We start from the raw sequence: 23,360 nt of genomic DNA, 5'->3' as shown, positions 1-23,360 counted from the left end.
CTCTGTTTGGCTTCCCCAGCAGCCAGCAGTGTTTCATTCATGAAACACAAGCAGAACGATGTTTTGTGTAAATACTTCGTAAAGCCGTTCTCACATAAACGCTGGAACATTTTGTGTTCTTTCAGGAAACCGAGGACGATAATTAACTAATTATTTAAATGTAAAAATAAATTATTCATAGCAAAAATGTTTGAAAACAACCACGTTTTCCTTTTTTATTATAGATTAATATTATTCTTACTATTAAACTTTTTTATGTTTAATGTTGTCACATATTTCTTAGGCTTGGGTTTATTTCTTTTAAAGTGTCATTTATTGCCAACACAGCTTCAGATAGTTTGTCTAACGGTCTTCTTTACAGAGCTAGAACTGCAGGGCGGGGCGGGCCGACCGGGTCCAGTTACTGGTTCAGTGACCTCATGGAAGATACGTTGACATTTGAAATTTCTGTTTCTGCAACCGAATAAACTTTTGGGTCAACATGGTGAGATCGTCATTCTCACGTATCTGTTGATATCATTATATGGATATCAGTTGTAATTCATGGGCGGGATTATGCTAATTGTGAATGAGTGTGCATTATAACATGCTTTATTTACAAATAATTGGAATTTATTAACATACACACACACACACACACACACACACACACACACACATTTTTAACAACTGAATCTGAGGATTCTGAAGAGAAGAATTTACTCATATGTTTACGAAGGTTTCATGAATGAGGCCCAACGTGTGCAAACACATAATATGACATAAGAAGCAAAGTAAACTTACACTGTAACTTACAATCATTTTAATATCCTCCAGTAGTTCATGTAAACAGCAGCTGGATTTTAACACAGAAATTCAACTGCAGTACCTGAGAAGAGTAAATGCAACATAATTAAATAAATAAACCATTTAATATTAATCTCTGACATATAAAAATCTGTATGTTTTTGCTTTGTGATTTGTTTTAATAGTTTGTTCTTCTAAACAAAAGTATGAGGGTTTTACAGTGTGATAGATTATGAGCAGTAATACTGAATAGGTTAACCATCTTCTTCACCACACAGATGAAGAACAGTGTGTTCGGATCTTGTAAATTAAAACTAAAGTCTTACCTGTGCTGCTTCCTGCATCCTCTCTGAAGCGTTCACACTCCCACACTTATAAACCTTGTTGGGCTTCTAAACACCTCCTGATTATTCCATTTATGGAAAATGTCTGAAGGACGTTCCTGGATCTTGGGCCAAAATCAAAATATTTTCACTTTGGATCATCAAAGACCTATTGTTTTAACCAGATGTTATACACTCATATATTGTGTATTACCTGATAAACATCTAAATTACTGAGATCCTTTGACCTTAAACTGATAAACAAAGGCATAACATGAACACTTCCTTGTAATAAACCCGACTACAACACCCAGCCCAGGTCTTGAGACTTTGACTTATTTGGATCTTAAGCAGTTAAGTAAGGCCATAACATTAAACCTGCTTTACATAAAGCCAAAACAACAATATAAGCTGATTTCTCACACTGTTATTTTTTCCAGGACAGGACAATTTATTTGTTTGTTTGTTTGTTTGTTTATTTATTTATTCTGCTGCAATAATCATAACTTACTAAGCATTAATGCGTGAGCTGTTATTAATAGTCTAAGTAGTAAGTAATCTTTAGAAGGTTGTGTTGTGTTTACACTATAGGTGTCATTGGAAAGAGCATTGAGATAGACTTGCCAAAAGTTTGTGGACACTTGACCATCACACCCATATGTGCTTGTTGAACATCCCATTCCATGTTTATTCCACCTTTGCTATTATAATGACCTAGATTTTGGGGCGTGGCTGTGGGGATTTTGGGGCGTGGCTGTGGGGATGTTGTGGGGATCACTCGAGTGTTCTACCTTCTTCCAACCTTCACACACCACGTCTTCATGGAGCTCGCTTTGTGCACTGTGTGTCATGATGGAACAGGGTTTGGGATCCTTAGTTCCAGTGAAGGGAAAGTTTAATACTACAGTGTACAGAGACGTTCTATATAATTATGTGCTTCAGACATTGTGGTGACAGTTTGGGGAAGAACCACGTACGAGTGTGATGGACAGGTGTCCACATACTTTTGGCCATACAGTATAGCTTTATGCTGTACTGGTGTAATGACAGTAAAGTTAAATTGAATCCTAATGACTTCCTAATCACCTTTTTTGTATTATGGATTTTTTTTAAATAATCTCAACATAAATAAATACAGCATGCTTGAGGTTGATTTTCAGTGTTGTTGTTTTTTATTATTGGAGTAATTTCCTTTCTGTGATTGTGACTCAATTTCCATTCTGTTGGACATCTAGTGCACTACACATTATGCTATACCCTATGTAGTGAGCATATGACCTCACTGTGTATGTGCTGCAGGGCCTCCTCTCATGATAGAGAGAGAGAGAGAGAGAGAGAGAGAGAGAGAGAGAGAGAGAGAGAGAGAGAGAAGAAACCACCAGCACTTCCACCATCAACAACAGCGATATTATAAAGAGAAAGTCATCACTGTGCTGCAGACACAGGTCTGATCTTCATAGCGATGTATTTGAGACCATAATCATAGCCTCTCCAGTGGTTCCAGACATTCCCGATGGCGTAATAAGTGCTGTCACGTCCCCACAGGTATATCCCGTTAGGGTTAGTATGGTGGCACTGACTGTACCAAAAACCCCCGAGGTAGGATTTAGCACAGTTCCCCTCTGCATTCGAGTCCTGGTCTTTATCAAAGGTGGAGAATTTCTGTCCGTTGTTTGTCGCCATAGAATCACCTGCAGATGGCAGAACCGGTCACTACAGACTCTCTGTATTATATTACATTATTGCATTTCAATGTTCATCCTCCTTCTTGTCTGTAGATATCCAGAGATATCTCTGACTCTCCCTTACCTGCACCCCCATTGATGAAACCGCTAACATGGAGTTTGTAGCCATCAGCTTCAGATTCTATAGAGAAGGAAGAATAGCGAGCGTAAACCGACACTCCATCAAAATCCTGCAGGTCCACTTTCAGCTCATATTTCCTCTTACGTGTGAGTTGGTAGATGTGTTCTAATCCTAGGGGTAAAAAGCAATATCATATGATGAAAGATATTTATGTAAAGTCAGGTTCAAATGCAAAACTATATATAACGCAGAGGCTATTTGTAGTACACAAATGCTGAAAGAAAGAAAGACAAAAATAAAGTGTGAAATGAAAAGTGTGAAATTGCAAAACAAACCATGCGAAAGACAGAAAGAAAGAAAGGCAGAAAGAAAGAAAGAAAGAAAGAAAGAAAGAAAGAAAGAAAGAAAGATAGAAAGAAAGAAAGACAGGGTAGATTAAATGCCCCATTTCACAAAGTAAAAAGACAATAAAGTGTGTTACTCTGTGTGGCCGCACGGGGGAAGCATTGAGCTTAAGCATTTGGCATTTTCAATATCAAACAATAGAAAAACTTTAAGCAGTATAGAAAAGGGATGGATGGATAATAATTACGTTGCTGTATCTGTGCTAATAAATTATATTTAAAAACCTCACAGTATTTATATGAAATATGGGGATTTTAATTGAATGTTAAAAATAGACCTATGAGCTTGAATCAAATGTGCAGGTCGACTGCAGCGGTCATGATGAAATCATTTACACCGGATTTAACAAAACATCACTTAAACACTGAAAATTTTGCCTATTACCCAAAGACACTTAAAATTCAACATAGAAGCAAATACTCACATCTGTGAACCCAGTTGGAGATAGAAAAAAAGACACCAGCCGTGAGTGAGAAGAAGCAAGGGTCCAGATTTTATTTCCACTTCACGAGATCAATACCAATAGGGTTAAAAAAAGAGCTCATCTACATTACCATGATGTTTAAAAAAAGGCTTATCAAATTTACCATGATGTTTTGAAAGAGGACTTTCTGACTACCATTAGGATTGAAAGTGGGAGAAAGAGAAAACAATTTAGAGAGACCTTGGTCTCATGTTGTTATCTCATAATGTTATGTGTGTGCATTGGGGCCTTTGTGTGTGTTATGTCTGCACGCCCGCCCTTGACTGTACGAGAGTGTGTGTGTTTCTCAGCCTGCACTCCTCAGCTCTTCTATTTCTCTGTGACTAATAAACCATAGTGTGTTACTCTTAAAGATCTTAAAGTGTGAATCCAATTCGTCAATATCCGCCTAATACCGCTTCTGTGTGTCTAGATGCCCGTCGTCATTTTTCCTTCTCTCCTTTACTGGAGGGGCACAAACAGACCCTCTGCCTGACCCTCCCTACAGCTTTCAGTCTGAGGATGATATCGCCTTCTCTGATCTGGGCTCTGACCATTCTTCCCTCTTCTCACCTGTCAGTCCACCTTATTCTCTGTATTCTCCTTATTTCACCCTTGCTGGCTATCCCATGTCCCCAGGACGCCCCCCATTTTCTTCCCCCTACCGCTCTCCTCACGATTACGCACCCACCAGTCATGTGAATTTTCAATAAAATTACATATTACTCATACTAGGCCTCCCTCGTGTTTATTTCATGTCATTTTTATCCACAACAAGCTTTTGGTGAAGAAGTGACCCCTCACCTATGTCAATAACTTAAAGGTTAAGTGTTTAACTGGCATCTACTGTATACATCATTTCTAACAGTCTAATATTTTTGTTTCTAAATCTACTTTAATAAAATTTGTGAATGTAGTAGGTCTGTCTTTCATTCGGTAATTAAATCCCAGTGAGTGATCTGTGCTGTAGTTTCTCACCTAGCCAGTATTCTCCGTACTTGTTCCCAAACCCTTTCTTGTAGTATCCCCATGGTCTGTAGAAGTTCACACTGCCATCCATTCTCCTCTGAAACACCTGGTGTGAAGGTAACGTTCAACACTTTAGCGCAATCACAGGCACTAGTGTTTATTTTGAGGTTGGTCTGAGAGTTTATCACACAAAACTGCTCTGGATTACATTTCACTTAAATGGAAATAATGTTAGAAAACTTGTATGTAAAAAAGTGCAACTATATAATTCCTGTAAAGGAGACACACATCTAAACCTACCGTCCAGTTCCCATCTTCTGCTACGTTTCCCATACATCCCATGTCGCAGTACACCTGGACAGGTGTTTCTGCTGTAGGGTAGATTGTGTACACTCCACTGAGTGTTTGTCCGTTAGTGTAGACATCAGAGCAGTCTGATGGAAACAGTTCCTGAGAACCAGGAGTACTCCCAACCAGCAGGGGGAGCACACACAACACTGACAAGGGAAAAACCATGTCCTAGAAAAAGACAAACAAAAACAATGACTTTTAAACTAAAAAAAAATAAAACATGTTTCCTTCAAACACAGCGAACTGAATGAGATTAAATAAAAAGATAAAAGCAAGAGCTAATTAAAATACAGTAATTACACTATGACATACAACCATTTTGGTCTCTTCTGACATTTTTCCAAGAAAACGATGCCTTGATTGTAAAGAGATTGTGGATTTGACCCTAGACACCTGTACATTCTGAGAAAACATGATCTTTTTTACACATACTGTCCATTATATTTATGTTTTAAGTTCATATTCTTGTTCCCAAAGATGCACAGCTCAAAAGAACATGTAAATGAAAGATAACAATAGAACATACCTAAGGTGCTTCTCTCTTTTTCAGAGGTTCGTTCTGCCATACTTTTAAACCCTGCTGAACTCCCAAACCTCGACTAGAACTACGTCATATGTGTGTCTAAATGGAAATTCCTGAGGGACGTTCCAGTCACTGGGTCCATGACCTTATGGATGGACTTGGTATTGGATTTGTTCAAACCTTATTTAAAAAAAAAAGAATTTACACATCCAAGTATTCTGTGTTGCCTATTATGATTAAAGAGTAGTATAATAATAATATAATATAAGGTTGTTATTGTACCTTAAACACAAACTAGTAAATATCAACATAACATCAGTTTACCTGTGGAGCGATCCAAAAGTTTGGACTACTCCAATCTGTAAACATATGACACACTTGTTCAATATTTACTCTGCAGCAGTTACAGGATTGTGAAACAGAACTACAGATGACGGACTGTGCTCTGGAACTTGGCCATGAAAATATAGTGCATCCGGAGAGTGTTCACAGCGCTTCACTTTCTCCACATTGTGTGATGTTACAGTCTTATTCCAAAATGGATTCAATTCATTATTTTCCTCAAAATTCTACAAACAACACCCCATAATGACCACGTGAAAGAAGTTTGTTTCAAATCTTTACAAATTTATTAAAAATAAAAAAACAAAAAAGCACATGTATAGAAGTATTCACACCCTTTGCCATGACACTCAAAATTGAGCTCAGGTGCATCCTGTTTCCACTGATCATCCTTAGATGTTTCTACAACGTGATCAGAGTGCACCTGTGATAAATTCAGTTGATTGGACATGATTCGGAAAGGCACACACCTGTCTGTATAAGGTCCCACAGTTAACACTGCATGTCAGAGCACAAACCAAGCCATGGAGTCCAAGGAACTGTCTGTAGACCTCCGAGACAGGACTGTATCGAGGCACTGATCTGGGGAAGGGTACAGAAACATTTCTGCAGCATTGAAGGTCCCAATGATCACAGTGGACTCAATCATCCGTAAATGGAAGAAGTCTGGAACCACCAGGACTCTTCCTAGAGCTGACCACCCGGCCAAACTGAGCGATCGGGGGAGAAAGGCCTTAGTCAGGGAGGTGACCAAAAACCCGATGGTCACTCTGACAGAGCTCCAGAGTGTGTCTGTGGAGAGAGGAGAACCTTCCAGAAGAACAACCATCTCTGCAGCACTCCACCAATCAGGCCTGTATGGTAGAGTGGCCAGACGGAAGACACTCCTCAGTGAAAGGTACATGACAGCCCGCCTGGAGTTTGCCAAAAGGCACCTGAAGGACTCTCAGACCATGAGAAACAAAATTCTCTGGTCTGATGAAACAAAGATTGAACTCTTTGGCCTAAATGACAAGCGTCATGTCTGGAGGAAACCAGGCACCACTCATCACCTGGCCAATACCATTCCTACAGTGAAGCATGGTGGTGGAAGCATCACGCTGTGGGGATGTTTTTCAGCGGCAGGAACTGGGAGACTAGTCAGGATTGAGGGAAAGGTGAATGCAGCAATGTACAGAGACGTCCTTGATGAAAACCTGCTCCAGAGCGCTCTGGACCTCAGACTGGGGCGAAGGTTCATCTTCCAACAGGACAACGACCCTAATCACACAGCCAAGATAACGAAGGAGTGTCTACAGGACGACTCTGTGAATGTCCTTGAGTGTCCCAGCCAGAGCCCAGACTTGAACCCGATTGAACATCTCTGGAGAGATCTGAAAATGGCTGTGCACCGACGCTCCCCATCCGACCTGATGGAGCTTGAGAGGTCCTGCAAAGAAGAATGGGAGAAACTGCCCAAAAATAGGAGTGCCAAGCCTGTAGCATCATTCTCAAAAAGACTTGAGGCTGTAATCGGTGCCAAAGCTGCTTCAACAAAGTGTTGAGCAAAGGGTGTGAATACTTATGTACATGTGCTTTTTTTGTTCTTTATTTTTAATAAATTTGTAAAGATTTCAAACGAACTTCTTTCACGTTGTCATTATGGGGTGTTGTTTGTAGAATTTTGAGGAAAATAATGAATTGAATCCATTTTTGGAATAAGACTGTAACACAGTAAAATGTGGAGAAAGTGAAGCGCTGTGAATACTTTCCGGATTCACTGTACTGACCACTAAAACAGTATCAAGGTGTTATACTAGACATTAGATTTATTAATGTTTATTTATTACAGTTTTCAAATGAAAGGACGTAGTTCAAGTGCAGAGGAACCTATATACACAATAAAGATCTGCTGGACTTATCGACACACTCCCAAATTTCCTCTCATGGATCAGTAAAGTAAATCCACCCATCCACACAGCGATGCTGTCAAATAAGTATTGAACGTGTCAACGTTCAACGTGTCAACGTTTTCTTCTTTAATTCCAGACTGCTGGGACTACGGCTGCTCCTAACGCCATACAGACTTCATATAAATCCATAATGAACTTTTTCACACTAACTGTTGTTACCCAGAGGAGGATGGGTTCCTTCTGAGTCGGGTTCCTCTCAAGGTTTCTTCCTCTTAAAACATCTTAGGGAGTTTTTCCTTGCCACCGTCGCCACTCAGTGGCTTGCTCAGTTGGGATAAATTCACACCTTTAATATCTGTATACCGTGTTGATATTTCTGTAAAGCTGCTTTGAGACAATGTCTATTGTAAAAAGCGCTATACAAATAAAATTGAATTGAATTGAATTGAATCAACATTTTTTTCAGTAAATATATTTCCAATGTTAATGGATATATATATTTATTTCAAATGTTATTCACATGAAATTTTCACCAGATATCAGTATTAGCTCAAGAAATCTGGAAATATAAAGAATTCACAACATTAAAGTCCATAAATAAAATTATGTGTAATAAAGTGGAATGACACGGGAAAAAAGTATTGAACATGCTAAGAAATCGCAGTTCTCCATGGCAAGGTAAGGCAAGGAACCAGCTGAAATCCGTAAGTAATTACACCCCCTATCTGTGTAAATGAATATCAGCTGGGTCAGTACATTGACGGTCTATAAAAAGGCTTTTCGTTACCAAGGTGTCACACAAGAAACCTCTCATGATGGGTAAAAGCAAAGAGCTCTCCCAAGACCTTCACAACCGTATTGTTGTGAAACATATTGATGGAATCGGATACAGACGTATTTCAAAACTTCTGAATCCTCCAGTAAGCACCATCCGGGCCGTTATCCACAAGCGGAATCAACATGCTGTCCACATAACTACATGCAAGAAATTGTATTTCAGTATGTTCCTTATTTTTTTATTCTTATTTTCCTACAACTTTAAGAAAGACACAGACTCCAGCAAGTAAAGAAACATATATATATATATATATATATATATATATATATATATATATATATATATTTAATTTATATAATTCTGCAAAATCATATGGTAAAAAAAATACAGTGACAATATTTTATCACGACAGATGACAAGACAGTATCAGACTCTATCAAACTCATCGTTGTGTCACGTGGGCGCAAGAGTCTACGACACAGGTCTGATCTTCATAGTGATGAACTTCAAACCATAATCGTAGCCTTTCCAATGATGCCACACATTTCCAATGGCAAAGTGAGTAGCGTCACGTCCCCACAGGTATATCCCGTTAGGGTTAGCATGGTGGCACTTGTTGTACCAAAAAGCCCCAAGGTAGGATTTAGCGCAGTTTCCCTCCTCATTCAAGTCCTGGTCTTTATCAAAGGTGGAGAATTTCTGACCATTGATGAACTCCAGAGAATCACCTGCAGATTGTGGACACAATTACCAGATTCATTAAAAAGCCTTACAAAATTGTCCCAGAAATGAATATTTTCATTACATGGATGTAATTTTAAGAGTTATAAAGGATGTAACCAGCATTGCCATTTGAGTCTGTTTATGATTACTCATTCTCACCTGCGCCTCCATTGATAAAACCGCTAACGTGGAGTTTGTAGCCTTCAGCTTCGGATTCGACAGAGAAATACGAATACTGAGCGTAAACTGAAACTCCATCAAAGTCCTGCAGGTCCACCCTCAGCTCGTATTTCCTGTTCCGTGTGAGCTGGTAGAGATTCTCCAATCCTGTCAGGATGTGAGCAATACACACATGACGTATAAGACAGTATTAATACCTCAGTCAGTGTATAGTAAGTGTAAAATTAATACCAACAATTGCTTCATCAGGGTCCATTTCAAATGTGACCAAATTCAATTTCAACAGACACGCGTGTGTGTGTGTGTGTGTGTGTGTGTGTGTGTGTGTGTGTGTTTCATCTCTTGCACTTTTAGTGTTCGTATTTATTTATCCAACATTTCGGCTCAGAATACAGTGAATCTGTTTATTATTTCTCTCACAGCCAAAGAACAACTCACTGCTGTAGCTTCTCACCTAGCCAGTATTCTCCGTACTTGTTCCCAAACCCTTTCTTGTAGTGTCCCCATGGTCTGTAGAAATTCACACTGCCATCCATTCTCCTCTGAAACACCTGGTGTGAAGGTAATGTTCAAAACTTTAGCAGAAGCAAAAGGCAGTATGACCTCTCACCAGAAAAGACACCAAAACCAATATCTCTAACATACCGTCCAGTTTCCATCCTCTGTTTTGCTTTCCAAACATCCCATGTCGCAGTACACCTGGACAGGTGTGTCCGCTGTAGGGTAGATTGTGTACACGCCACTGAGTGTTTGTCCGTTAGCGTATACATCAGAGCAGTCTGTCGGAAAAAGCTCCTGAGAAATAGGAGTACTTCCAACCAGCAGAGGGAGCAGGAGCGTCCAGAACACTGAAATCACTGAAACCACAGCACCCTGGGGAAAAGAGATACAACACACAATGATATGGTTTACATGTATAAAACATTAAAGGAAAATATTGATAGACTTCTGAGGGGCAGAACTACATATAGAAAGCTCTTCAAGATTAAAAGACAAGACCAGTCGTCCAGGTTTATGGCCACAATGTGTGATTTCTTAGCAAAGTATCACCCAAATAATATAATAATAATAATATCCAACAAATAGTGAACTGAAAGAATGTATTAAATTATATACATAAAAAAGAAAGAAAGTCCCATTAACTCACACTACTATGACTTACAATCATTTTAGCTTGAATCTGAAGCAGAGGTTCAACTTCTAGACCTAGACAACGAATAAAAGAACGATTTCAAGCAAGTTTAATGTTTGTTCAGTATGAAAACATGGGCATATTTGTAAACATATCTGCAGAAGCAGATCAATTTTCATAGAAAAATTCATGGATTTCAAAAAGAACTACATTTTGTTCCTAAAGCCAATTTCAGGACCTCATAGATCCACGGAGAAATGAGTACAAAAATATAACTTACCTGCAGTGTTTCTCTGATTCTTGGTTCATCCTCTCACACTTTTAAACCCCGCTGGACTCCAGAACTCCTTCTAACATGTGTGTGTGTGTGTGTGTGTGTGCAAATTCCTGAAGAAATTCCCGTACCATTTCATGACCTCAGCGGCCGGGTGGATAATTTAACACATTCTTGGATTTCTCCGTAGTCATGTTTATCTTCTGTGACTACACACACATAATCAGATAGTCTTGTACCTTTATTTTTTGGTACTCTGACTTTAAGCTGTTAAACACAGCTATAATAAATGATATCTAAGGAATAAGAAGGGGAAAAAAACATGGTGTACACTCAGATTTTACTGGAAACTCCGTGATTGCGACACTGCAAATGTTGGAAGAAAGTCAGTCGATTGACGGTAAGGAAGAGGGATGTGGAAACACAGCCAGTGAAATCACCAGTATTATACACTTCTTGTGAAAGAACAATGTCAACATGTTCTCTAACCGGAATCACAGAACCAGAACAGAACATGCGTCCAAACCCACTTTTCTCCCAGTTTCATCAGTAACATCCAGCAGTTAGTTCACCATGAATCCCACCGAGCTGCGAGGGTGACATGTCTCCTCTGACACCCAGAAGAGTATTAGAAACCATCCGAGCTTAACCCTGTCCTTCTCACCACATCATCACAGCAGGTATAGACAGCTGTGGCGCCAATGAGACAGTATGCGCTGGACAGTCGTACCACTTGAGAGCCTGTGCAGTTTATTAAAGCGTTAACACAACGTAAAGCTGCTTTCACACACAGACTTTTTGTTTCTAAGCCACCAGTGTGTTGTAGATTTACAGAAAATCTTTTTAATCATGTTTTTAATCAGGGCACACGTTGGGTGGCAAAAAAAAAAAAAGCTGCAAAAATGTAGACTTTTCCATATCAGAAAAGTTAAGATAGTAACAGCGTTACTGTTAAAAAGCACTGACACTGGAGACTCCTTCCATAAATGTTCAAAAAATAAAACTCACTCTGAAACACTGTGGAAAAAATCTATTGACATTATTACTGTTTCGTTTTACTCAAACTGCCATTTTGCAAATAATTTTTTTGTCACATTCCTAATAAATCAGTTTAGCTGTGTGTGTGTTTAACGTTAGCTGAAGCGAACACACACACTTATAGACTTTTTTGTTTTCATATTAAACAGAGACAGAAAGTGTTGTCAGGACGTTTCCAGAAGGAAAATCAAGCTGATACCAGAGCACCAGGGAAAACATTTCTGTCAGATGAAAAGCTGGGAAAGGGGGCGGGGCTTAGTGTCCTCGACCCTGAGTTCAGCATATGACCGAGGACGAGGGACATCAGAGGTGCTGAGGCATGGCCACTCACATCATCAACAGTAAATAAAACATCACTTCACTACTTTAAATAAGTTTATTTATTTACGTTAGATCAATCATCACGAGTCGGTGAAATCTATAAACACCGACTGGACAGTTTCGAGAACACCATGGCACCGAGGTGCAGGATTTCAATCTCGGCCCCAAGTCGAAAATATCAGGAAGTCCGATACACCTACGTGACTGTCATTCGTTCCGGAGTCACGTCGATTGGCTCATCTGCGGTTTTGATTTTAAGGAGGGAGGGGAAGAAGGAAGGAGAAGACCGCTCTTTCTGTACATTTCTGAGCGATAACGCCGCTGTTAAAATGCAGCGCTCCTAAAATGAACAGGTGCGTGAACAGGTGAGCGGGGCGGGAAAACACCGTCCTGTGTTTATATAGAACAAGACATAACTTCATCTAATACAGTTTACTGCCGTTTTATCATGCGGGTGTGTGTGTGTGTGCGCGTTTTAAACTCAAAGACAAACCTGTGTTCATCATGTGATCATATTTATTGGTCATTCTCCACGGCTGCAGGTTGGACATGTCGTGTCCAGGACACATCGTGATGAAGGTGAGCAGGAAAATCCAATCAGGGCTTTGATGAAATCTGATCTAGTGACTTTCATTCTACTATTTTTATTTTTATTACAGATGCTTTATTGTAAACAACTTGAAAGTGACTGTGTGGTGTGTGTGTGTGTGTGTGTGTGTGGTGTGTGTGTGTGTAACTCAAGGGGAAAAGCGCACGCGTGTGTGTGTTAGATTGAAGTCCATGGACTTAAGTAAAGTGGAACAAGAGACAGAAAGAGAGAGATGGATGGATGGAGGGATTGATGAAGGAAGGGATGAGAGTTATCCTGTACGCAGGATGATGTGAACCCCGGAGTCAGTAAACACCGGACCGCTCATGTCTCCGACCTTCAGCGCAAATGAGGCTTCTTCAAAAGGCTTCTGCATCTGACCTGTTACATATACACACACACACACACACACACACACAGTTTAGAACAGGGGAATAATTTAAAAAGCATAATACTGTGTGAGAATAAACCTTCTAATGTCGGTTTGTTTTGTTGTTATTTTGCGTTTCTGTTCCAAAACCGTAAAGCGACCTCGTGGTCCCCCAAACTCAACAGCGCCCCACAGTGTGTAAGTATAAATAAGTTCCTGGACTGAACTGGGTTCCTGCAGGGGCCCGAACAGGGACACGTGGTGTGGGCGGAGCTATGAGCCTTGCAGATCACTGATTGGTCCTTGAAGCTGCCCCACTGTTTAACATGGTCAAGTGGGAAGTGCTGTCATCAAACCACACCCTCAGGTAGAAAATTGATTAGGTGTGTGTGTGTGTGTGTGTGTGTGTGTGTGTGTGTGTGTGTGTGTGAGAGAGAGAGAGAGAGAGTTACCCCTGCCGAACATGCCGAGGTCTCCTCCGTTGCGTGCAGAGCTGCAGTCACTGAACTGAGACGCCAATGTCTCGAAGTCCTCCTCACCGGACTTTATCTGATCTATATACCCTACACACACACACACACACACATATTACAAAAACGTACTCTGAAAAGGTTACAGCTGGTGGTTCTCGTTCCTGCTCAAAATCAGAACTAACAGTACTTGTGGGTGGAGCTAGCCACACAGCTCAATGCTGATTGGTTAAGCACAAACACACAATAATCTGGCTCTGCAGTAACATCATATACTCATGAATATTCATCACGCACTCACCATGTATAAGCTGCAGAGCTTCCTCTTTGGTGCGTGTGATGTTCTCTTGTCTCCATGACGACGGTCGGCGCGACTGATTGTGTTTGACCAGCAGGTGAGAGCAGCGCACCTTTTCCACCGCCGCCCCCCCACCACCGCCCCCACTCGGCCGCTCCCACTGACTCGCATTCGTACTGTGGTTAAAGTAGTACACCCTGCCTGGAAAAGAGGGCGGGCATTGAGAGAGAGAAGGAGAGAGAATGAGAGATATTTTGATATTTAAGATGCCTTTAACGCATAAGTTTAAAATTTAAAAAACCCATCAGACCCTCCACCCACGCTGAACCCGCAGGCTCCACCCACGCTGAACCCGCAGGCTCCACCCACTCAACCAACACACCCCTCATGTCTTAATTCAATGTCTGTCTGCTCAGTCTAAACCTTCTCCAGCTTTGTTCCTCTTCTTTCCTTCTGTCCTCAGCTCTACTGTATTCTTCACCCGGGCGGAGTTTCTCATTCTCGCAGGTCCTCATCATCTTAATTATTTACAAATATCAACACCTGACTAGGTAAAGGCAGGGCGTGGCCGCACACATCCCAGATCAACTCCCAACGCGGGTCCAGTGATCCGATCCAGGGTTATTATAGCTTTAAATATACTGCTAGTTTTTTATTTTTATTTCCTTTTGTATGTTGGGTAAATAGTTTTGTTTTTATCTTGTGAAAATCATTACTGATTGTTTTAGTTTTTAATATCAGAGTAATAATACTCAAAATAATCCCACACTGGGCTCAGTCTTCTCCTACCTATTAATTTGGCCATTAGCGAAAGTTACTAAACAGCTGAGGTGCCGAGGATCTCCGACACGTTACTCTGCCACCTACTGGTCATTTATGATTCACACTCGGTTCAGCTTCTGTTCTTCAGACCACCGAACATTTACAATACGTTACAGCTGCAGTTTTGTTTTCCTTCATTAGGACAATTAAAAAATTTAAAAATTAACACATCCGATCTCAACACGTCTTCAGGATGCATTAGACCTGAGCTGACAACTTACTGTCCGATCTCCCAGCACTGGGGGGGCGGGGGGAATCAAAGAGGGACAGAGAGAGAGAGAGAGAGAGAGAGAGAATAAAAAAGAAATTAAATCCCAAAACAAATTAAACACGTACACACCCCTAAACAAACACATCCAATTATCTGAAGATCTGAAGAAGACGACGCTGATAGAAAGATAAATTCTGAGTAAATATAGAGCGAGTGATCACAGTTTATAAACTGAAACAGGAGCACACACTAACACCCATAACCTCAGAGAATAAAGACTCTAAACACTGTGAGAAACAGGAAGTAGAAACACTCTGACCCGATCTGCTCTTCACTCTGACCTGCTCTTCACTTCACTGACCTGATCTGCTCTTCACACTGACCTGATCTGCTCTTCACACTGACCTGAACTGCTCTTCACACTGACCTGAACTGCTCTTCACACTGACCTGAACTGCTCTTCACGCTGACCTGATCTGCTCTTCACGCTGACCTGATCTGCTCTTCACGCTGACCTGATCTGCTCTTCACGCTGACCTGATCTGCTCTTCACGCTGACCTGATCTTCAGACTGACCTGATCTGCTCTTCACTTCACTGACCTGATCTGCTCTTCTCTGACCTGATCTTCACTCTGACCTGATCTTCACTCTGACCTGATCTGCTCTTCACTTCACTGACCTGATCTTCTCTGACCTGATCTGCTCTTCACTCTGACCCGATCTGATCTTCACTCTGACCTAATCTTCAGAATGACCTGATCTTGATCTGCTCTTCACTTCACTGACCTGCTCTTCACTCTGACCTGATCTGCTCTTCTCTGACCTGATCTGCTCTTCACTCTGACCTGATCTGCTCTTCACTCTGACCTGATCTGCTCTTCACTCTGACCTGATCTTGATCTGCTCTTCACTTCACTGACCTGCTCTTCACTTCACTGACCTGCTCTTCACTCTGACCTGATCTACACTCTGACCTAATCTTCAGAATGACCTGATCTTGATCTGCTCTTCACTTCACTGACCTGCTCTTCACTCTGACCTGATCTGCTCTTCTCTGACCTGATCTGCTCTTCACTGACCTGATCTGCTCTTCACTTCACTGACCTGATCTGCTCTTCACTGACCTGCTCTTCACTTCACTGACCTGATCTGCTCTTCTCTGACCTGATCTGCTCTTCTCTGACCTGATCTGCTCTTCACTTCACTGACCTGATCTGCTCTTCTCTGACCTGATCTGCTCTTCTCTGACCTGATCTGCTCTTCACTTCACTGACCTGATCTGCTCTTCACTCTGATCTGTCCAAAATATAAGCGCATCAGACAGGAACATTAGCATAAATTCCCAGGCAAAACTTCTCTCTGAGACCTGAACACAAACTGAACTGTGTTTTAGAGGAACATGCAGGAAGTGCAGCTCATATCCAGTCCATCATACACACACCTCCTCTAATCTAATCTAATCCTAACACTGTCTATTATTATAATAGTTCATGTGTGTATTTATACAAATTAATCAAACACTGCATATCTTCCAGTAATACACCTGTTAATCTAATTATTGTTAGAATAAACATTTATTATTATTTATTGTTCTCTATTCCTTTATTTGTTGTTATTAATTTACTCATTTAACATCGTTATAACAGTCACGCTAATAAAGAACTCTGAACTGAGAGAGACTCAGAGGGAGAGAGAGGGAGAGAGAGAGAGAGAGAGAGAGAGAGAGAGAGAGAGACTCGGGGAGAGAGAGAGAGAGAGAGAGAGAGAGAGAGAGAGAGAGAGAGAGAGAGAGAGACTCGGGGAGAGAGAGAGAGAGAGAGAGAGAGAGAGAGAGAGAGAGAGAGACTCGGGGAGAGAGAGAGAGAGAGAGAGAGAGAGAGAGAGAGAATGCAGGGAAAATAATAGAAGAATAAAGTGCAAGACAGAAATTGAGACAGGCGGGAAAAAGAGAGGAAAAAAGAACTCGAGCAGGATGGAGTGAGAGATGAAAAGATATATATCAGTAAATGATATTATGAACATTATTAGCTTATGAGCTAGTTATTAAACTGCTGCACTTTAGCGGGAGTTAGCCTGCTAGCTGTAGCTCCATGTCTCAGAATCAACGCCGATTATTTCACCCTGTTTATCAATAAAAAAAATCTGCCGTTCAGACACCGAACATTTAGATAAAAAAATAAAAGTGAAGATAATTACTCAAAACTTTATCACTAGCTAGCTGTGATGCTAACGCCTGAATGGAAACCACTGCAGTGGCTAGTTAGCATAGCTAGCTTTGCGGATTTTATTTGATTTTTTTCTCGCGCCTTGTAAAAGCCAAAAACACGGCAGTAATTTATACCTGCATGTTACACTCACCTGAACTCCGGCTCATACGCTTCTCCCACCCGGGCGGTAACTTCTCATCGTCAGACATTTTATTTAATTTAATTTTTATTTTTCTAAAACAGTAGATTGATGCTAACTGCAGCTGGTCACAGTCACTCCCCTCACTGATGGCGTTTTCATTCCGCTGCACTTCCGCCTCAATCCGCCAGAGGGCAGAGAACTTAAACTCCCGCCATATTGCAGGCGCTATCTGTTAGGTCACGACAACACGCCTGCCATATTGGAAAGGTCAGGTGTAGTCGTGAAGTCAATGAGGTGTATAAAGTGATGCGTGTCTACGTTCATAAAATCGGCTAAAACTCACTTTATATTTAACAGATTTTAACAAAACGTGCTTTGTTAAAGACTTCATATATTTCTACATGTCACCCGTGATATATAAATATAATGTATACACACTATTGATATTTTTGTTCGAACATAATTACTGGAAACTGCCAGTAAAGCGCAGTCCCGCAGGTGGCGCTAATTCACCTGTCAATTAATTTTAACGCTTCAAAAAACCATCACAAAGACGTAAATACACCAATACTGCAACGAAAGCACGAAACTCTTTATTGTGTGTAATAAATGAGGATAAAACCGAAATTAAAATCATTCTGCTTTCAAATAATATCGACTCGTGCCTAAATTAACACATTAAGCCTTCAAACCTCTTAAAGGTACGTTTTTCATAAAAGAATCGACTCCTTAACGTAAATATTGTGTCTTACGTCACATTATTATATATTACATACGTGTTTTATTTATCCTTTACACCAGAAACGATGCTGTTCATGTTTTCTCGCCCCTTACCCCTTCTTTTTACGACGTTTGAATGCGTTTGACGACAGCCACATTAGTCCCGCCCTTTATCGAGGAGATCTGTATTCTATTAGCGCGTTCCGAACGTCAATCTGGGTTTCCTGCGATTTGATTGGTTTAGATATTTCATTCGTTATCTTTACGATACTCGTTTACGGCAGAGCGTCTCCAAAACGTGAGTGTGTTTATTTTACCGAGAACAAATCTCCGGTTTTGGTGAAAGCTTCTTCTTTATTGTTATTTATTTATTTATATATAAATGTGTGTACTAATGTATAGATTTATTTGCGTGGAGTTGGTGAGTAATGCGTTCGGAAGTGACGTGAGACGCCGTTTTATAAAGCAGGAGCTGCAGATGAAAGCTAATATGAGGAGCTCAGACACTTTACGAGAAAACTCTAAAGATTATTGAATCACTCATCTCTCTGATTATCTGCCTGAGATTTAGAAATAAGAAAAGAGCTGCAGATCTATTCGTGTGTGTTGGTGTGTTAAGTAAGGAATAAACACGGTGTGTGTGGTGTTAAGTAAGGAATAAACACTGTGTGTGTTGGTGTGTTAAGTAAGGAATAAACACTGTGTGTGTGGTGTTAAGTAAGGAATAAACACCGTGTGTGTGGTGTTAAGTAAGGAATAAACACTGTGTGTGTGGTGTTAAGTAAGGAATAAACACCGTGTGTGTGGTGTTAAGTAAGGAATAAACACCGTGTGTGTGGTGTTAAGTAAGGAATAAACACTGTGTGTGTGGTGTTAAGTAAGGAATAAACACTGTGTGTCTGGTGCTGTTACAGGAAAGCAGTCAATGATGGCATGGTGTATTGAAGAGCAGACTATAACGGCACATTCCCAAGTGTTTTATTCCTCTTACACCACAGCTGTTCGACAACTATTAGAATTTTTTACTTATTAAAGAACCGCGCAATGCTTCTGATCCATTTATAGTTAGGTTTAATGTCCTGTGATTTAGTTTGTGTTGTCACTTACGTTATAGCAGCTATAAACAGTCGTTCCCTCACCAGCCCTCGTTTTATTCTCTCTCTTTATTCTCTGTCTTGAATTTAATAAGAGAAAGAGATTGCAGCTTGTCATTGTTTGTTAGCGAGAGTAAATAAGTGTAAACTCCTCTGCTGAACATGTGGGAAAACTTCAAGTTCCAGTTTTACCTCGGAATCTTACACAATGCTGACATTGGAGACTCCTTCCATACACGTTACATAAACAACACAAAAACCTGATGTTCTGTGTGTGTGTGTGTGTGTGTGTGTGTGTGTGTGTGTGTGTGTGTGTGTGTGTAACAGGACAGCAGTGCAGAGATGATTGAGGTGGTGTGTAATGATCGACTGGGCAAAAAAGTCCGAGTCAAATGCAAGTATCCTTTAAAGTGTAACAGCAGCAGAAAGAAACTCACTCAATGAACGAGAAAAACCAAAGAGAATGAAATCAGTTTATTTCAGCCCCCTTCCAAAATGTGATATAAATATTGTTTAATAACTTCCACCATTTTAGCTTCCCACCTGAACGGGACACGCTCTAATTCCACGTCGATTCCTCATCTAACGATCAGTCCCACGTTGTCGCTCCTGCAGCAGTGGGAAACGACGTGTGTGTTTGTAGCATTGTGTGTGCGCATGTGTGAGCCTTAACAGTGTGTGTGCAGTTCAGAGGACACAATCGGGGATCTGAAGAAACTGATCGCTGCTCAGACGGGAACCAGGTGGGACAAAATCGTCCTGAAGAAATGGTGAGAAACACACACACTTTTTTAGGTACACCTGTACACCTGCTCATTCATGAAGTTATCCAGGCAGCCAATCATGTGGCAGCAGCACGATGCGTAAAATCATGCAGATACAGGCTTTTGGGTGCGTGGGAGGGACGGAGAAGGTGGGGGACACCCTGAGTGGCCAAACTATCACCACACAATTACTTTTTGGTAAAACAAAAAGAAATGACATAAAAAACACAACCTCGTCCATCAATATGACAGGTAGTGATGTAACGCAGCCTCTGCTGTGGTGAGCAGAAAAGCATCTCGGAACACAACAACATGTCGAAGCTTGGGGTGGATGGGCTACAGCAGCAGCAGATCTCATCAGGTTCCACTCCTGTCAGTGAAGAACAGGAATCTGACTGTACAGTAGACATGGGGTCTCAGAAACTGGACCGTAAAAGATTGAGAAACGTCACATGGTCTATCTTCAAGTTTATACTTGAAAACTGTCCCGAATTCATCGTAACTGTGGTGTATAATGTGTTATTTATTATTAACGAACTTCATGACTCTGTGTTTAAACCTGTTGCTTTCTCTGATGTTTGTTCTTCCTGTGTTCCTGCTGCAGGTACACCATTTTTAAGGATCATGTGTCACTGGCAGACTGTATCCTTTCACACACTGATCTGTACGTCGTCGTTACCGAGTCAGACGGCTGAGCTGGTTTCAGTAGCAGTATGATAAATGATATTTAAAAAATCTTATCCTAAAACACTTACTTGTAAAGGTGTATCAGACTTCAGTTAGAGAAAGGATTGACGTTCAGGATTGAGGTATGAAGATTGAGGTATGAAGTATAAAAGTTAGTGTGTGGATGAAGGTTTAAATTGATAGACTGCTTCTCTCCTGATGATGTCATCTGATAAATCGGGTCGTTTTGAGTGGACATGCTTTTATCTGTATATCTCTTGACGATAAGCATCAGATGAGATCCACGATGGGATGAACCTGGAGCTGTATTACCAGTAGAGGCACTTAGACCCAACACACACACACACACACACACACACACACAGACACACACACACACACAGACACACACACACACACACACACACACAGAGTACAGCCAGGACATCTTACACACATGTACTTCTCCACTTAACACACATTACATACATGAATATGAATATGTGAGAGCATGCCTTAGAGCAGGAAACATTAGTTATTCATTTCATTTGAATTGTTGTGTTTTTTTGTTATTTGGAAATAAAGATATTTATATCAAACGACTGATTCATTGTAGCTTCATAAAAGCAGATTCCTGATTTTGCGGCGCGACACTGCTAATGATGGAAAGCTGTAAATGAGTGTGTAAGAGAATGGGAGTGAGGATGTGATGTGACCCCGGACACTCCAGCTCCAAGACGTGTGTTAAACCCTGGCGTGTCTCTGAAGGTCATTTGAACCAACAAAGAAATAAGTGTGAAGAATTTTAACTCGTATTAACTGAGGATTTATATCATAAGAAATTTGTGTTAAGGTTGATCTTAGCTTTGCCTGTACTGTAAAATAAAATAGATACATTTAAAGCGGAATGTCTTTTTGTTTTTCAAGTAATACATCGCGTTACTTAATGTTACCTGCTGTCTTTTATTAGTATTTCTATTTAATTTTATTTAGGTGTAACCTTTAGATAGCTGCTTTTCATGGAGGTGTTCTTCCTCTTCTTTGGGTTTTGCACTACTGCCATCTTCTGGTGTTAGTTAACTTCTATTTGTCCAGTATCTCATATTTTCTTCATGGATCCTGTTCTTATTAGGAAGCTGTTCAAGCATCTTCTACCTTGTCCACTCTCATCACATTTCAGTATACTCTTTATCCCTATTCCTGCTATTCCTACTCTTTCCATTTCTTCCGTCATGTCCTTTCTTTCTACTTTATATTTTCTGCAGCACATGTTCTACAGATTCTGCCGTCTGGCAATGATCACAAACCAGTTGGCTGCTTCCTTATAATGTGAAGTGAACTATTCCGTGTATTATTCTCAATCTAGTCATGATTGTCTCCTCTTTTCTGTTTCTTCCCTTACTTTCCACAATACCGATTCTACAATGCCCTCCATTAATATTGGCACCATGAATTCATAGGGGTGCCAATAATTGTTGCACATACACATCTATATTTAACAATGTTTTTAAAAAAAAAAAAAAAAAAATATATATATATATATATATATATATATATATATATATATATATATATATATATATATATATATATATATAAACCTGAGTTGTATTTCAATTGTTTGATGTCCATGAGAGCAGAGTATTTCTGTGAATTTTTTTAATGCTCATATTTACCAAGGGTGCCAATATTAATGGAGGGTGCTGTGTATCATTATGGAGTATAAATGTCTTCCTTTTATCTCCCGGTCCCACTGCTGCTTCCACTCTAACAATTTCCTTCTGGCTTTGAGAGACTCATGTCTGTTTTCTTCTCTCCTTTTTTCCCCAGTATGTTTGGCTAGTTTGTCCACTCTTCCATTACCCATAATGCCTAGTGTGAACCCAAATGAATATGAATTCATCTATAGATATTTCTATTGAGTAAATGATTGAGAAAGTCAATTTTCCTTGTGGTTTTGTTTTACTTTATTAACAGGCACCGTTCCAAAGATGAACAATGCAATATTTACACAGGTATGTTGATTGGCACAGACCTTAGTAGCCCAGCTTAGAAAACAGGATGCTGACTTCCATAGAGAAACTATCCTGTGTATACACCGGACAAAACTGTCAAACACACACACATACTTACATAAATACAGGGAATTGAACTTTTTTTACTGTGATTTTTTTCAGAATGTTATGCGAGAAATTCATAATTTGTCGTGTGTGTGTGTGTGTGTATATGAGAAATTTCATTGGAAAATATCATGAACGTATTAAAAAGCTTGCTTTACTCACAGTGGTGTTGCTACTGGTGGTGCAGTTTAGAACTGCTCTGCTATCGAATTTGTAGAACCATGCTTCTTTGGTGGTGTAGCTGTACGTTATCTCAACGGGCACATCATATTTCTGATACCTCACTGCAGAGAGGAACATACAGTTAAACACACAATTAATACACTTGGTTTCACAGTCATTTGTAGTGTTACAACCTGGAACTGAGATTGGCTTAATTGGTATTTTGCAATTTTCTCAATACACCCACTGTCCACTATATTAGGAACACTCCTGATTTCTTCTGTTTTGTGTGTATCTCATATTAAATAGTTTTAGATCTTCAAGCGAAATACAACATAAAACAAAGGCAACCTGAGTAAACACATAATACAGTTTATTTATTTATTTTTAATTGAAGCATTAACCATGTGAAAAACTA

At 40.2% G+C, this 23,360-nt stretch overlaps 4 protein-coding genes and 1 long non-coding RNA gene across 8 annotated transcripts; 2 read left to right on the top strand and 3 right to left on the bottom strand.

Annotated features, from left to right (window-relative positions):
• Nucleotides 1-2,258: 2,258 nt before the first annotated feature.
• LOC108258789 (microfibril-associated glycoprotein 4) lies at nucleotides 2,259-5,757 on the bottom strand. 4 transcript variants are annotated; one of them, XM_017457706.3, is made up of 5 exons: nucleotides 5,630-5,757; nucleotides 5,053-5,271; nucleotides 4,762-4,858; nucleotides 2,919-3,086; nucleotides 2,259-2,800 (listed from the first exon to the last, which is right to left on the bottom strand). In XM_017457706.3, the coding sequence occupies exons 2-5, from the start codon at nucleotides 5,266-5,268 to the stop codon at nucleotides 2,535-2,537; spliced, it is 747 nt and encodes a 248-aa protein (XP_017313195.1). In that variant the 5' UTR covers nucleotides 5,269-5,271; nucleotides 5,630-5,757; the 3' UTR covers nucleotides 2,259-2,534. The 4 variants fall into 4 exon arrangements, with proteins under 4 accessions (XP_017313195.1, XP_017313193.1, XP_047007401.1 ...); XM_017457704.3 differs by lacking the exon at nucleotides 5,630-5,757 and adding an exon at nucleotides 5,416-5,500; XM_047151445.2 differs by lacking the exon at nucleotides 5,630-5,757 and adding an exon at nucleotides 5,404-5,454.
• A 3,189-nt stretch (nucleotides 5,758-8,946) lies between these two features.
• On the bottom strand, nucleotides 8,947-11,161 carry LOC108258806 (microfibril-associated glycoprotein 4). Its single transcript, XM_017457743.3, has 6 exons — nucleotides 10,954-11,161; nucleotides 10,704-10,747; nucleotides 10,187-10,414; nucleotides 9,996-10,092; nucleotides 9,521-9,688; nucleotides 8,947-9,366 (listed from the first exon to the last, which is right to left on the bottom strand). The coding sequence occupies exons 2-6, from the start codon at nucleotides 10,707-10,709 to the stop codon at nucleotides 9,110-9,112; spliced, it is 756 nt and encodes a 251-aa protein (XP_017313232.1). The 5' UTR covers nucleotides 10,710-10,747; nucleotides 10,954-11,161; the 3' UTR covers nucleotides 8,947-9,109.
• Nucleotides 11,162-12,288: 1,127 nt separating this feature from the next.
• Nucleotides 12,289-13,262, top strand: LOC124626384 (uncharacterized). Its single transcript, XR_006981162.2, has 2 exons — nucleotides 12,289-12,659; nucleotides 12,849-13,262. It is a non-coding gene; the product is annotated as an uncharacterized LOC124626384 (long non-coding RNA).
• pin1 (peptidylprolyl cis/trans isomerase, NIMA-interacting 1) lies at nucleotides 12,805-17,598 on the bottom strand. The gene is made up of 4 exons (XM_017457764.3): nucleotides 17,426-17,598; nucleotides 14,037-14,234; nucleotides 13,718-13,828; nucleotides 12,805-13,276 (listed from the first exon to the last, which is right to left on the bottom strand). The coding sequence occupies exons 1-4, from the start codon at nucleotides 17,481-17,483 to the stop codon at nucleotides 13,167-13,169; spliced, it is 477 nt and encodes a 158-aa protein (XP_017313253.1). The 5' UTR covers nucleotides 17,484-17,598; the 3' UTR covers nucleotides 12,805-13,166.
• Nucleotides 17,599-18,326: 728 nt separating this feature from the next.
• Nucleotides 18,327-21,259, top strand: ubl5 (ubiquitin like 5). The gene is made up of 5 exons (XM_053676035.1): nucleotides 18,327-18,434; nucleotides 19,558-19,628; nucleotides 19,917-20,000; nucleotides 20,599-20,636; nucleotides 20,956-21,259. Exons 2-5 carry the CDS (start codon nucleotides 19,573-19,575, stop codon nucleotides 20,997-20,999), a joined length of 222 nt encoding a protein of 73 aa, XP_053532010.1. The 5' UTR covers nucleotides 18,327-18,434; nucleotides 19,558-19,572; the 3' UTR covers nucleotides 21,000-21,259.
• The last annotated feature ends 2,101 nt before the right edge of the window (nucleotides 21,260-23,360 follow it).

The sequence above is a fragment of the Ictalurus punctatus genome, chromosome 26, assembly GCF_001660625.3.
Source record: "Ictalurus punctatus breed USDA103 chromosome 26, Coco_2.0, whole genome shotgun sequence".
In the NCBI taxonomy this organism is placed as follows: domain Eukaryota; kingdom Metazoa; phylum Chordata; class Actinopteri; order Siluriformes; family Ictaluridae; genus Ictalurus; species Ictalurus punctatus.
This window is presented reverse-complemented; position numbering and strand designations above follow the sequence as displayed.